The 15,856-nt window shown below is 38.6% G+C and overlaps 1 protein-coding gene across 6 annotated transcripts in view; it reads left to right on the top strand.

The window, feature by feature from the left end:
- ARHGAP18 (Rho GTPase activating protein 18) overlaps window positions 1-14,535 on the top strand; it is a 193,103-nt gene extending 178,568 nt beyond the window's left edge. For 5 of the 6 annotated variants that reach the window (XM_019831191.2, XM_019831190.2, XM_045058028.1 and 2 more), the window contains 3 exons: window positions 7,698-7,822; window positions 11,746-11,807; window positions 13,032-14,535. In XM_019831191.2, the coding sequence (XP_019686750.1) occupies window positions 7,698-7,822; window positions 11,746-11,807; window positions 13,032-13,123 (279 nt within the window). In that variant the 3' untranslated portion in view covers window positions 13,124-14,535. The remainder of the gene's footprint in view (window positions 1-7,697; window positions 7,823-11,745; window positions 11,808-13,031) is intronic. The other variant, XM_019831192.2, reaches the window with a different exon arrangement.
- The last annotated feature ends 1,321 nt before the right edge of the window (window positions 14,536-15,856 follow it).

The following is a 15,856-nucleotide window of genomic DNA, read 5'->3' as shown; positions in this document are numbered from 1 at the left end:
ATGTAAATAGTTATGCTTTGCTTAAGTTCATTGCCATATTCCGTATACTGACGAGAATTAGAAGTAATCCACAAGGGTGGAGATGATTGGTTACATGAGTTACGACATATCTGTGTAATGAAATACCATGGAAATACAAGTGTATATATATGACATCAGAAGATACTCATAATATGTTGAAGAAAAGTTACAAATTCATGAATATTGCCATATTTTTAAGGGGTAGTATCATAATTTTGAATGCTTGCCAGAGATCAGGCATGGTGCAGTTTCATTGAAGAATGAGGTGCAGTTGTCTCATTTTTTACAAAGTGAGGATCAGGGATCTTAAATAACTTAAGCTTATCTAAAAAGGAAATGGTAGGGCTGGAATTTGAATCCAAATCTATATATCCTTAAATCTGGGTGTCTTTACTCTTATTCTCTATTTCTTTAATATCACAGAAAAATTCTGAGAAGGATATATATCCTAGTCTAGGGCTAATGTGTAGTAATACAATGAAAATGTAATAGTGCCATTATTTATTTTTTTAAGTTTATTTATTTTGAGAGAGAGGGAGCACATGTGGGGGAGGAGCAGAGAGAGAGAGAAGGAGAAAGAGAATCCCAAGCAGGCTCTGTGCTGTCAGGGCAGAACCCAGTGTGGGCCTCAATCTCATGAACTGTGAAACCACGACCTGAACTGAGATCAAAAGTCAGAGGTTTAAGCAATGAAGCCACCCAGCCACCCCTATACAGCCACTATTAACATATGTTTTTATCATATTTTATCATAGTCCTCCTGGTCAATGCCAACACCCAGCAGAAGGATTAGAAGGATTGGAAGGAAGTATTACATGTGAGCCAGAATGACCCACAAGATGTAGAAACTAATTGGATATGAGGAGTGTAGAATGAGGAGGAATCTAGAAAGACTCAACTGATTTTACTTTGGGTAATTATATCACTGAGTTAAAACATTAAGCAAAAGGAGCACACTTTTGATAAGGTAGTCAGTTTTTGACATTTGTAGTTGACTTGCCGGTGTGACAGTACTTTGGCTACATGGGCTGGAAGCTCAGAGGGCGGCCAGAGCTGGAGGTGTGCTTTTGGGATTAGCAGAGAGATGGGCGTTAAAGCCAAAGGATCCAGTATTTTAGGGGTGGGCCATGGAAGAGGAGCTGGTAAAAGAGACCAAGAAATGATAGGAAGCCAGAGAAAGTTAAGATTATAGCATCTTAGAAGCCCCACGAGGAAGAGTCAAGTGGGTAAAAGGGCGTGGTTAGTAGTGCGATAGAGGCCGAGTAAGGTTAACATTGGATGGAGGTCCAGAGCGTTTTGCATTTGAAAAGTCAGTTCTGACTTTGTAAGCCGTTAAAAATCATCACTTTCTGATAGCCTTCAACTTGCAGTTGCAACTGATGTCTCACACAAATGCATGCACACATGCGCCAACCACATCACATTCTCGAACTCGTGTCTTGAGGATATAGCTCTAGTTCTGCCAGCAGTGAGACATTAATGACAAATCATTTTCTCTCTCTGGGTCTCATTTTTTACAAAACCTGACTGGGTCACTCCCTGGACTCACTGAATCAGAATCTCCCAGAGCAGGACCTTGGCATATGTATTGTACAAAAACTGTAAGTGTGATTCCCCCCCCCCATTTGGTATTTATATGTGTGTAAACGTATTTTTAATTGTTTGTTATGGAATTTTTCTTACCTGTTCATGGAAACAGCCATAAACCCATCTCCAGTGATCAAACCTATTTTTCTAATCTCGTTCCATCCTGTCTCTCACACTTATCCTTTTTGTTTTTTTAAGGAAATCATAGGCATTCCATCATTTCACTCATAATTATCTCAGATTGCATCTCTGCCTGATAAGGGTCTAGGACAGCTTTCTTTGATGAGCATCTTGTTATGAACTGCTGAATTGTGTAGGTTTCAAGTTCATTGTGGACTTAGATTTGTATGATTTTTTTCTACTGTCATTCAAGCTCACCTTTCAAAGTAAACAGAAGCTGCATGTTTATGAGAAAGAGATTCCATGAAATAAGCTGAGCTTGCTCACGTCTCCCGTCATTGGTAGAGGGAATGTTCCTTCTGTGGTTTAACTTCAGTGTTAACTCTGGATGATCTTGTGTCACACCCGTAAGTTACAGTTGAGGGACTCAAGTTTTAGAGAGCTTACGTGACTTGCTAAAAGTCCAAGATGATCTGGTAACCTTTTAATGTTTAGGATTTCGGACATGGAAAAGAAATCTGTTGTTGCACTTTCTGCCATTCTTTTCAGAAGAATCTTGGAGTTGACAACAGTGTGATGTAGATTCTGGGCTGTTTGTATCATGGGCTGCCCGTCTTTGGTCACAAGTCTGTTTATAATTCCATTTCTGGTTTCATTTAACAGCTCTGACCCAGAGCATCATTGCAGGTATTGTTTTAAGCCTTTGCTTCAGGTCTGGAAACAGTATCTGGATCTACTTGGGGACCCATGTGAAAAATCAAATTACAATATGAAGCACAAAATCTTGTTTTTTTAAGATGTTTTTTTTGATTTTATAGTGCATAAAAAATACTATATTAGAAGAGAAAAATATCAGAACTTAATTTTGTTGTAAATTAAATGCTTATTATTTCGGAAGTTATTTCAGATCCTTCTTTACAGTTCTCTGAATCTGTGAGCTGGATAAAAGTTTAAGAATTTGGATGATAAAGGCCCAATTATAATCAGGACTGAGGCAGTTCAAGATCGCAGAGGATAGCTTCCATATTTCTACCTCCAGTTAGAGTAAGGTGATGAATATGCCATTTTAGTTTAAGATACCTTGCTAAAATGTCTTTAATTTTCTAAAATATGTGTTATATCTGGCCTTTTTCTTAAGAAAGCTATATTTCCAGTTGCCCCTTTGAAGATAAAAGGGTTTTCTGTAGCATTAAAATGTCAGCTTTACATTTCGCTTAGTTTTTAATGCAAAAAAAAAAAAAAAGAAATATCCATTTTAAAGATTTGACGTTGAATTTCTAATCTAGGGTATAAAACTAAGAGCAATGCAGTGTTTATCAACATGTTATGAAGAAATACTGAAATCATTTTTTATTTAACCAAATAATAAAATCATGTTTTTTTAAAATGAACTTTAGTTCCATATATAAAACATGTGAGGACCATATATGAGATAATTTTTTCCATTATAACAGTTTTTGCATGCATAAGAAATTATTATTTTGTAAGTTGTAAAATCCTTTGTGACAAAATTTTAATGGTGTGTTAGTGAAATACTGCTCTTCCTCGGTCTTGCTCTGCATCACATAACTTCAGCTCACCAGAACACCAAAAATAAATACATTAAAAAAAAAAAAAAAAGAGTCACAGCTGTTAAGACCAAAAAATGTGAAACAGGAAAATTACAAAGATTATACTATTCACAGATTCAGTTATTATGGCTCAAGTTAAGAACAGACTGTTTGCTCTAATGATCAGGCATGTTGTGTCTATTCAAAGCTTGGCAGCTCAATGTAATTAGTATACTAATGGCTTGAGTATTTGATACAGCATGATTCTGGAGCTTAATAGTAATTGTCATACACTAGAGCTTTGGCATCATTTATTGTTTACCATCTTTAGTAAGTATCATTTGACCACACTTGTCAAGATATCTGGAAAAAAAGAAAAAGTTTCCAGAAACAACTTCTAAACTCTTCATGTTTAACCATTATATCTACCAGTTAAACACTTTTTTTTTTCTCCAAGGGTGAAGGGCATGGCAGATTCAAAGTGAGTCAGACTCTGCATCTGTATATCGTTGTGAGAATTTGGATGGGATGTCTTACTATAGAAACAAACACTGAAGTGTTTCTGTCCTACACACTCATGCAAGCACACATAAATACACATAGACACGCACATGCCTTCCCTGCTAGAAGTTTCCATAGTCGTCAGGGAGTGTGGCCAGTCAACCTAGGAAGGTGCTATGTGCCATTGTTGGCCCAATGGAAAGGTTTTCCCAGACACTGATACTCGACTTCTATGTGAAATGAGTTGGTAGTTCCAGCAGCATTCAAGCTGATCCCAAACTGGCCTAGCTTCATCCCCTGCTCACTCAGGGAAAGGTGGGAGAAAGTGTAGTTTCACAGTGATAAGGAGTCTGTATGCATGCCACTCCCCATCTGCTGGCAAAGCCATAATACGGAGATTACCTAACATTTCACCTACACATGAGACTTCTCAAGTGCCTGAGAAGCTAGTCCGTGGTCCTCTTCCTTCCTAACTATGGGAGAGACGCTGGATTCCTGTCAGATGTGCTGCTCTGGGGTGTGATCCCCCAATACCACACTGACCCCAGTGCTGTGAGTTATAAGGAAGACTGGCTGGACTCTCTAAAGCACGGTCTCTGAACTCAAGTAGAAAGCCTAGGCCACAGCCACAGTATTCGAGGCCTTCAGTTTTTCATGAGGTGCCTTATGGGAAAAGTGGCGGAATCCTCAGGCAAATGCATGCAAATGTTGGTGACTCCCTGCAGGAGTAACTGACTGAAGTATTCCTTATGACACTTAATTCCTTCCTTCCTCTCTTTCCCTTCCTGTCTCTTCTCTTTAGAGGAAATACCATGTGGTACATGGAGGCAACTTTTTTTTTTTTTAAAGAAAATGTTCCTAAACGCTTTTTTTTTTTTTGCTATCAAAGCAATACACATTGGTATATGTTATTTTATTCTAGAGAAATGCTATAATGTTAGCATAGCATTCTCAGAACTTTTTGAGTGATTCATTTAATCAATAAACACTTGATAGTTGGCTACAGATATACAGATGTGACTCAGATATGTGGCGTGTAACTAGAACACAGGTGTCATATATTAGAATTCCATTACAAAACAATTTCAGTGGAAAGAGGAGATTCTTTTTGACCCTGTAGATCATGGAAGGTTCTATGGAGTTTGATATATTTGAGTTGGGCCTTAAGAAATTGGTAGCAGAAGATATTGCAGAAGAGGGGTAAAACGTGCATGAAGACAGGAAAGCCTGGGTGTTTGTAGCCAATTTGGCCTTTTTAATCCAAACAATGGAATGGTGCCACAGGACCATTGTGGGTTCCATAGTGGGACCATAGTGGGGGGAAAGGCAGTCAGCGGAGGGAGCTTGTCCTATCTCTGAACTCTCAATGGCAATGTATTTTTCTGGATCCTTTTGCTTTCATAACTCATTCATTGTAGACCTTCTATATATAAAAACTTAATTATTATCATCTTACTTCACTTTAAATATCAGCACAGATTTGCCTGCCTTTTTGATATTTTAGGGTTGGATAAGATGTAATTCTGGGAAGTTTCTGTCACTATTATTTTTGCCAAAGAAAACCTGTATGTAAGGATATCTGACATTATGAGTCAAGCAGATTTCCTAACTTTGCTAAATCAGCATAAAGTATCTGGGTATCTGCAAACCCTAGCCTGCCCCTCAAGGCCCATCATCATCATCATCATCGTCGTTGTAATAATAATGGAATCCAACCAAAATGCCAGTATTTGTTTCTCACTTGAGTGGACAAGGTGGATTAGGGTTTTATGGACACAGACTCTGTGCTTCAACTGTTGCTATTACAATTTCACTCCAACATTCATGTTGTCTGTCAGCTTCTTGTTTTCTGCCTCCTGTGAGGTAATAGGGAAGGCCAGGCCAGCAGGTAGAATGACCAGAGCAGGATACAGCCTAGAGATGAAACCCAAGGCAAAAGTTCATGTAGCATAATCCCTGAGTTAGAAGATACACCACTGATTTAATATCTGCCTTGGAAGAAAAAAAAAGGCACACTAGCCCATTAAATGCCCCATCCATTGCAAGGAGCAGCTCATTTTCCACATGTTACAAGTGAAAGTAAATTGTCACAGAATCAAGGAAAAAGGTAACTTAGATTTGCGCCCTACGGGTGAGGTGGAGGTCAGAAACTAGACGAAGTTATCAGGCCAAAAATGTGCCCCAGAAATTGGAAGTCAACAGACCAAGCCAAGGGGCGAGTCTGAATGGGAGAGAAGCAGGCGTTGAGAGGTCTGGGCGTGGGTTGGGATTGGGACATCCTTCAAGGATGGGGCTGAGCACATTTCCCCAGCAAGACCAGTTAAAGGACACTAGGAACACAGTCCCTGTCCTAGCAGATTGGCGAGTGGGCAGCCCTGGAACGCACTGTCTTCCGTGGGAGGGAGTGCTCCCGTGGCCCCTCACTGAGTGGTCAGGTGAGGGCAGCAGGGTTTCGCAGGTTGGCATGAGGCCCCCTGTGGTGTCTCCGCAGATGTAACAGGTGTTTGCAGCCCTTTGGGGAGCAAAGCCATGGTCTTACATAATCCCACGCTCCTTTTTCGGTTTTAGGAGCATTGCTTCTTTTCTTTGTTATTCTGGTGCTACATTTCACTTGTTACCGCGAAGCAAGTGTAAATCTTTTGGGGGATACCTACATTTTGTTGTAGCCTGATTCTAAAGCCATGTTATTTTTGTTGAACTTTAAAAGAAGTCACATTGGTTCCATGTGTGGTATTTCCATGCTTTATGTTGGTGGGGGTTGGGGGGGAAGCAATTCAAGACCATGTACCTTAACAAAATCATTTTGTGAGCACAGAAAATACTGTCTGCTACAAGATTTGTGTTTTATTTGTCTACTAAGTAAGTAGACCTAGCACAGTGCCTGGTACTCAATCAATACTTAGGAAATTTTAGTGTTTTGTTTTAAATGTTTGTTTATTTTTGAAAGAGCACAAGCAAGGGAGGGGCAGAGAGAGGGGGACAGGGGATCCAAAGCAGGCTCTGTGCTGACAGCAGAGAGCCCAATGTGGCGTTTGAACTCATGAACCGCAAGATCATGACCTAAGCTGAAATGGGGTGCTCAATTGACCAAGCCCCTCAGGTGCCCCAGTAAATTTTAGTTTGATGAAACAAGGTTTTGTAACATTTAAAGCGTTATCTTTAAACATAATTTATGCATGCTGTTTGTTCTCAGGCCTGTTCATGGCATATAGTTATAAATAATAAATTGTTTATTGTAGTGGAACCATTAGAAATTAATTAAGCCTAATATGTCAGGTGTCACAGCTGATACTTTGATATGACAGTCCTCACAATCTTTCATTATCTCACTAAACATACAGTTCTTAACATCTATAGGCAAAGGAATTAGAATTGGTCATCATCAGTTCAGAGTGTGTGGTCACAGTGGAAGCTTACTAGCCAAGAGAGGAGCAGACACAATCCAAATGTATAGGAACGTGTGTGCCATTTTTAAAAACTACTCCCAGGAACAAACATTTCTGTGAAATTTTGTCAATGCACAGGAAGATTTTTTTTTAAACGCATGCATTGCAATAGCACACAAAGTAACTTCTTTCTGATTCAATTTCATAAATTGCTGCATGAAGAAGCACTCTCTAGTAGATAATACTCAGAAATCAGCACTTAATATGGCAGTAATGGTTATTGCTGTCATTCTTTACATCTTTAAAAATAATTAAGCATTACTGCATAGGCATTATAAAGTTCCCCTATCACCATTAAGAGGATATTTGAGGTTTGATGTAATTTAGCAAATTACATTATACAGTAGTTAAGGTTTTTATGTAGTGAAGTAAAATGCGTAGTAGTTAAGCACACTTCCCATATAATGCATTGTACAGAGTTACATGTTCCAGCTGCCGCCAGCTTTGTTCCAGTGTCATTATTGCTTTGCAGGCTGACATTCCTCAGGGAGTGATTCGAGTGCAAGCTCCCCATCTTTCGAAAGTTTCCATGGCAATACAGCTAACTGAAGAACTAAAAGCCAGTGATGTCCTTGCCAGGTTTCTCAGCCAAGAAAGGTAGAGGCCTGTTTTGTTTTAATCATTCCACGATATAACTCGCACGCGCGCGCTCTTTCTCTCCCTCCTGTTAAAAAAAGAAGAAAAAAAAAAAAAAAAAACTATGGGTGATGTGAAGTGCTTCAAAATTTCATCTTCCCAGCAGAAAAGAACAGACTTGATAACGAGACCGTTGGAATGACTTGAGTTCATTTGAGGTAGTTTATGCGCAAGGGGAGCCGTCTCAGGCAGGATATCTGAGCGCGCCTGTGCCTGCCGTGGCCTTGGCACGTGAGACCCCTCAATATTCTTTCCAGAATATGTTGACTGGAGGTTAATTACTGTGTGTGGGCCATTAGGAAAATCACTAAGTAGGATACAGTGGGTTTAAAACAAACAAATAAAAAAAATACAACTTTTTCTATGAACTGTAACAAAAAGAAATGCTTAAATTCAAAAACAGAAAACAAAACAAACAAAAAAACCAAGGTATATGAATTGAGAGAGGATAAGCAGTTCCTTGAGCTCTGGAGTCTCCAGGACATAGAGCACGCCTTCCCTTTAGGGACGACCCAGCCTCCTTTGTTCTGGGGCTGATGGGGTAGGAGGAGTCCTTTGAAAGCTATTGTCCCCCTCCGCTGATTTTAGAGCATACACTCTCTGAAACATTTTACAATACACTTTTTTACATTTTTGGAGGTTTAACAAGTGTATTGGGCTTTCCGTGTCCCCCTCATCTCCACTCACTGAAAATTAATTAATTTTTTTTTTTTTTTTTTTTTTTTTTTTTTTACAATTCAGGGAAATCCGGGATACTGGCATCTCAGCTTATGAATTTTCTGTTTTAGCCTTCCATAGAATTTCATCTCTGCATTCTAGTGTTCAAGGGCATCAGTGAAGTCTTCTGCCAAAACCTCTCCAATGTTAATGCAATACCACAAGTATTCAATATGTCTGGGCTCTGTTTAAGGCCCTCTGCTAGATGTTGGAAGAGGTATAAAGATATATTTTAAAGTATCTTCCCTCAGGGCTTATAAATTGGGAGAAGAGATGAGCCTGTGCAGTAACAGATGGTGATGAACTAGAAGAGAGGCTTATTGGTAATATCTGGGCTTTTGGTAAGCCAGCACAAACTCTCCTCTCAACAGTACTGAGAAGTAAGCACGAATGTTACTTCTGTTTCACTGATAAGAAAACCGAGACTTTGTGAGGTCACGCATTTCACAGGTGATGGTGCTGAATTCTGAAGGTGTGTTTTCGTCTCCAAAGGTTTCCCTTGAGACACTCTCCATACTCACCAGGATCTAGAAACCATCACGGATCTGGGGCCATTGGTGCAGAGTCTGGGAGTAGATGGAGTTTTAGGGGATGAAGGCATGGAGCAGTTGGAACTTTTCAGATGTCTTTGCTCCCTAAAGGGGGCGTCTGCTTCATGAAATCAATCCCCTTCCTCTGCCCGTCCTCTCCCGGAGTGGGTACCTGAAGATCTGGCCACACTGCAGACAGAAGCCGCTCTTTCAGGCTAGGTAGAGTTAATTTATACAGCAATTACTTTTAGGATCCAAGTGTTCAATTTAGTCTGTACTTTTGTTGCTGTGCTTGCAGATGATGCAATACATGACTATGAAGTTGCACAATATATTGAACCGTGACTTTAATATTTAAAGGATAGCATGGTAGTGGTAGGCATACTGTTATAGAAGGCACCGGATTTGTGGCAGTTGTCCTCTGCCTATTTGGAGTTTCCGGTTGGGATGCTTTTATTAAATAATAATTTGTTGGCCCCCTCAAGTGGGGTCCATTTTTCTACCTCCTCCCTTCTCGCCATCCTGCTGCACTCAGAGGAAAGTCTGGTAAACTTCTCTATCCATTGCCCACCCTCAAACCCCCAACCATTCCTCAGCTCCTTTCTTTATGCTTGGGGATACTGGAGGGAGATGATCTGGATCGAGTGCCAACTTTTCTGTTTCATTTTAAGCTAGTTTTGTAATCTCTTCTAAGTCTCAAGTTTTTCATGTGTAAAAGTAGACCGTAATAGGACCCGGATTACAGTCCTGTGATAACGAACTAGGAAAATGGCCGTGAAGCGCACAGCACGGTCTGTTTGGGTCATACAAGTGAAATTCTCAGTAAGGGTTTATATGTATTTTCTCTTGCACCACATTCCCCTCTCCTACCACCTGGATTCCACCAGTGTAGGGGCAGCTGGGAACCTTACCTTCCTCCTCTTTTTCCACCCCTACTTTCTCCGCCAAAGACAACACATGAATGACATAAAGTAAATATACAGTAAATTTCACATTTACTCGCCAGTCTTGATAAAGGCTGTTGCCTTTTCTTTAATTATGAATTTGTTGATTAGCATTATGCAAAACCTTAGATTTACCAGGAAATCCAGTTGAGGTTTCTTTTTTTTTTTTTTTTAATTTTTTTTTTCAACGTTTATTTATTTTTGGGACAGAGAGAGACAGAGCATGAACAGGGGAGGGGCAGAGAGAGGGGGAGACACAGAATCGGAAACAGGCTCCAGGCTCTGAGCAATCAGCCCAGAGCCCGATGCGGGGCTCGAACTCACGGACCGCGAGATCGTGACCTGGCTGAAGTCGGACGCTTAACCGACTGCGCCACCCAGGCGCTCCAGGTTGAGGTTTCTTTAAAGTGGAGCAAGAACACAGATACTGGAGAAATAGTATGAGAGCAATGCCTGACTAGGTTGTTTTCGGTTTTGGGTTTTTCGTTTTTTGGTTTTTTGGTTTTCTTATCAAGTCTCCCAAAACATTCAGCTTGGTCTTCATAGAAATAATGACTCTTTCAGTAGACTCCTAGTGTATTGGGTTACATACCATATTGTAAATAATTATTTAATTTTGAAAACAAGCATATACCAGTTTCGAAAAAAAGTGAGTTGTCTCTCGGTTAGGGTCTTAAATGTGAGCACGTATGAAGCCCTAAGTGTCTAGCATGTCACAGACAACAGAGTAGGTTGGAGTTGGATAACCAAGGTGAGTCATCGGATGGTTGGTTAGGACAGCTTCTGCTGTACCGTAGTTTTCCTAATGGTTTCAGTAAAAGTCAGATCTGCTTTTCCCTGCAGTTCCAGGGAGTGTGTGTTTGGGGCCTTGCAAGAGCGGTTCACAAACCTTTCCGGGCACCACAGCCCGCTAGAGAGCATTTGGAAAGCAGATTCTTGGACTTGTAGGCGTACAAACACCAGAGTTTCTAGAACTCCACGTCTGAATTTTTAGCAGGCTTCTTTGGTAATTCATAGACAGACAGAGTTTTGAAAACCACTGAATCTTACCAACTTTTATTATTTGAACCTGATGTTCTGCAAGAGTTTATTCTTTGAAGAGCATGAGTCTGTAAATGCATCTCTTACTTGTGAAGCCTTCATAATGAATATTTGCTTCTACTTGGAGTATATGTGAGTCCTGTACTTGGATGGCCAGCACAGGGAGGGCTATGAACCCTGCCCTATTCTTTACATTCATCTTGCATAGTGTTGGAGTTGTCAGCAAAGCAAAGCAAACACATGACAAATACTGGTTGAATAAGTGCAGTGTGAAAACTAAGATGGAAACATTTCTTTTTATGGTTTGATGAGGACTTTTTGGGCCCCCATGCAAAGTAGTTGATCATGTTAATAATTGTATTGGTAGCTAAAGTGTTATGTTCCCTTTCTTTTTAATTTTACAAATTTAGATGCTGATTTATTATTTTGTCTTCAGATGTATGAGTCCATTTGTTTATTTTAATTTACAGGTGTGACATTTTTATTACCTACTTGGCACACTTAACAGATGGGAAAATACAAATGTTAGATAATTACAGTGTGTCTAAGTTATGAATTTTCCACACAAGCTAGAATTCCCCAAGCACATTAAAGTGATTTACTTGCAAGCTGTTTGATGATACAACTAATCAGTTTGTTTTGTCCCTAATAGTGGGATTGCCCAGACTCTTAAGAAAGGGGAAGTTTTTTTGTATGAAATCGGAGGAAATATTGGTAAGCACATTTTGTTTCTCTTTGTATCGCATATGCGGATTCGACATTGCCCATGCTTCTTATTTATATCTTTGGGGGGAAAAAAAGAAATTAGAAGTTAAATATAGTGCACCGTAGATAGCTAATGAATAGTGTGGATTTTTTCAGTGGTCTGACTCTTCTCTACAGGCTCTATTTGAGCTTCTCTGTGCAAATGCCCATCTAATGTTGAACCTCAGCAAGGACAAATTCCCTTAAAATAGTAGCAACTTCTAGAATGATAATGAAGTTTTTCAGAACTTCTTTCCTTTTTATATGCTTACGTCACATCTTAATAAAGGAAGTAGCTGTGCTTGTTTAAAGCCAGGATTACATTTTTGTTATGGCTCAGTCCTGGGTATTTTTAGTGAAAGCACAAGTTATTTTTGCCATTGTTGATTGCCTACTAAATAATACACGCACAAACGCACATACGCAGATATATACACATACGAATACAGACACGCTGGTAATTTAGGAAATCAAAATAGAATAAGTGGATTAATTTTGACTGTGCTTTATATTTTATATGCTCCTTTTCAGTTATCAGTGGGTTGTACTCCTCTCTATGAAAATGTAAAATATCCTTTTTTTTTCTCTTTATTTTAGCCCTTGAAAATGATACAGGTGAAACTGTTAAATACTAAATGAAATGGTGTTTAATTCAAAATAATAATTGAAAATTTTAAGATAAGTTTTGTGGAATTTTTTTCTGGGACGTAAAAATGTTGGTCAATATTGAAAATTTAATGTGGGAGTATGGAGACTCACTCTTAAAATTTAAATAAACAGCAACTCTGTCAGAAGTCTGGAACTGTTAACTCTATTAGCAAGGATTCTTTAAATATTTATATATTTAATCTTGCTTTTTACTATTCGATATTGAGAATGAAGTGTTGTTTCTTCGGTAGATCGCAAACTATTGCCACTCTTAATAACGGTGAATAAGCTTTTGGTGAACCACAGCCCCTCACACAAAGTATTCTCAACTTCCTAAATTAATTTGAAAAACTTTCCTTTAGAGAAAGACTACTATGTTGACTTTTTCAATATTTTGGCCAAGTCTTACAATATTATGGGAGATGGGAAAGGATGAGTGATATTTTGAAGTCTAAGATTTTAGAGTTAAACCACGAGGAAGAAGTTTAAAATCGCACCCCAGCTTCTGTACCGTATTCAACTGATACAATAAAGTCTCTTTGCTAGGAGAACGCTGCCTCGATGAGGACACTTACATGAAGGACCTGTATCAGCTCAACCCCAACGCAGAGTGGGTTATAAAGTCAAAGCCATCATAGGAGACTGAAGCTGCAAATGCCCACGAGGACTTCCTTGGTATACTTGCTGGGTCAAGAGTGGAAATAAAAGAAATGGCAGGACTCTTTGTTCAAATGTACCCGACTACTGAATAATGACACTCTGAAGCCTTAAAAAGTTAGAGATTTGTGCTGCCGCCGGAATTATGTTCATTATTAATAATATGATGGGCACCCAAGTATCTCTGGAGTGAGAGGAAGGGGAGTTAATTAGCTTGGAGACCATTCTGCTGTGTGAAAGGTGCCCAGATGTGACCACTTGTTTTATGTGAAACCGTCCTGTCCTCCCTCTCACTTGTTTTCTCCTAAAATCATACGCCTAGTAATCTGTGCTCTTTCTCCTTTTTCTCCTCCTCTTGTCTGCCTTCCCTCAACTCCGGTTTGCTTTTTAACCAAAAAGATCACAAATACCAGATATCTGGCAAGTCGTGAAGACAATACATCTTAAAAGAGACGGACTTCAACAGGATTCCTGTCACTATCCTATGTTAATATTCCGCTCTCTGAATCATTTGTTCAAACAATAACATCCCACTTCTTCCTGCTTGTATCACATGAAGTGATTTGCGTGGTTTTCAGTTCATCTGACGTATGTGCACAGAACCGTATCCACTATCAAGAAAATAAGCCTGTCAGAAACTGCCAATTATTACTGAACTATTCAATGTTTATATACTAAGAATGATTAAAATCTATCCATGTCGAATAACTGGATTATGGATAACAGTGAAAGCCAGATCACCTCATGTCTGCTGTATTCTTCTAACTGAAATTTATGAAGTTCTAGCTGGCTTTACCTATTGTCATATTAGTATACATATGCATGATAGTATAATCCAGTAATGGTTGAGAATATATTCTACTGAAAGAGGGATTTTTCTAACTCATAAATAAGGCTGCAGGAAGAATTATTTTTTCTGAGTATGACACAGTCATAAGAACAAGCTTTTGTTTGTGTACTCACTTTAGATAATCAGAGTAAATTTATTAAAAATGCTGTGGAAAGTACTATTCCCAGGGATTTTAGTGCACAAACCATATTGTGACAGTAGATGAGCCCCTGAACTGTAAATAAGAGGAACGAAGTGAGAGACGTTCAATATTTTATGAGTTTAGAGTGTAGTAAATAAAAGGTGATGTAAATGAGTGTTGCACAGACTGTGTTTATGATACTTTTAGTAGTGTTTTAGGGACAATTACACATTCTCAGAAGCTCTTGATGTCACTCCAATTAGGAGGGAAAATGCTGTTAATGAGAACAGTCATAAATTTTTAGCATGTTGTTATAAGAACATAAGCCTGTGGATCTGATCACTTCAATAACACTGTGGTGATTTGTGCCATTGCTTTTTTATTTAAAAGATTTTTATAATTAAATGCATTTTTCTAAATTATCTTCTCTTGGCATTATTTTAATCCTGTATGTTTATGAATGTGCCGAATTGTTGTTTATATTTTTATTTTTGCTAAAAGCCACTTCTTTTACGCTCCTCTTTCTCCTGCGTCATTTTTTAAGTGGGAAGACACGTGGAAGATCTAAAATGGTTTCCTGCCTTTTTTCCTTGAGCAAACTTGCGTTCTTTGGGGTTTTTTAAAACCATGTTATACTTATTCTGTTTCTGATTTTGACAGTATATATTAATTTCTCAAAATGTCTTAATAGAGTTTAAGTTATTGAAAGAAATTGATGATATAAACTCAAATAAGTGTTTAAGACATTTTAGGGAGTGCACAACTTCAAAAAAAAAAAGAGTGAATATAGTGATTAGGTAAATGGCTGCTTAAAGCCTATGTCAGCTACCTTTTTACCACATTTACTATTCCCCTGGTACATGTGGGGGCGGGGAGGGAAACACAAGAGGCTTTTGGTAAGGAAAAGAATACCAGAACTTGGTAAGTATATATGAAGATGCCATTTCATTTCGAGTCCTTGGAACTCATGGTACGTGTTCATTGATATTGAACAACATCCTTTAAGATACTGACCAAGAAAGATGTCTGTCTATACTTCTAAAGAGGAGAAACTTAGTATAGAGCCTCAAATATAAATGCCCTGGAATTAACCCAGATATTTTTTCTATAGTGTTTTTTTTTCCCCCTAGTGAACTTTAAGTCTTGTGGTACATTAGTTTTTGTTTGTGAGGGACAATAAAAACAGCAAATATATTTTTTATGAATCTCAAACATCTTAATTCTTAGTTGCGGCTGAAAAGTTGAAGATCTGGTGTTTATAGACTTGTTGCCCTGTTAATATTTCAAAGAGGTTTCCTGTTTTCTGAAGTAGATCATTGTCATTTTTTTTTTTTACAAGTACACAGTCTTTGCTTATTGCTCTATAGAATTCAGTGTAAACTCCTTGCTATCGCTCTTTGGGAAAACCAGTTTATTTTACTGACTTCATGAAAGTTTTCATTATCGTCTTTTCCTAATTTTTGTTAAACTGGATTTCATTTTCTGCCTCCTTGTACTGATTTCTCTCCTTGATCAGTAGGTGGCAGTATTGGTCAGGGATTCCTTTGCATCTAAACAATGGGCAGTTTTAAAAGTGAACCTGAGTTATAGGTAAGTGGTTAAGACTCAGTGCCAGGCATTTACAAGGCAATTGGGTGAGAACACCATGGATCTTTCACTTTAATCCCTGATTTTGGAAAATTATAAATAATAATTAATTTCAGAGTTTCTGTGTTCCACTTATTAGTCTGTTTTATTCTTAAC

Source organism: Felis catus, chromosome B2, assembly GCF_018350175.1.
Source record: "Felis catus isolate Fca126 chromosome B2, F.catus_Fca126_mat1.0, whole genome shotgun sequence".
Lineage (NCBI taxonomy): Eukaryota > Metazoa > Chordata > Mammalia > Carnivora > Felidae > Felis > Felis catus.
Note: the sequence above shows the minus strand (reverse complement) of the source record. Positions and strands in the feature narration are given on the sequence as shown.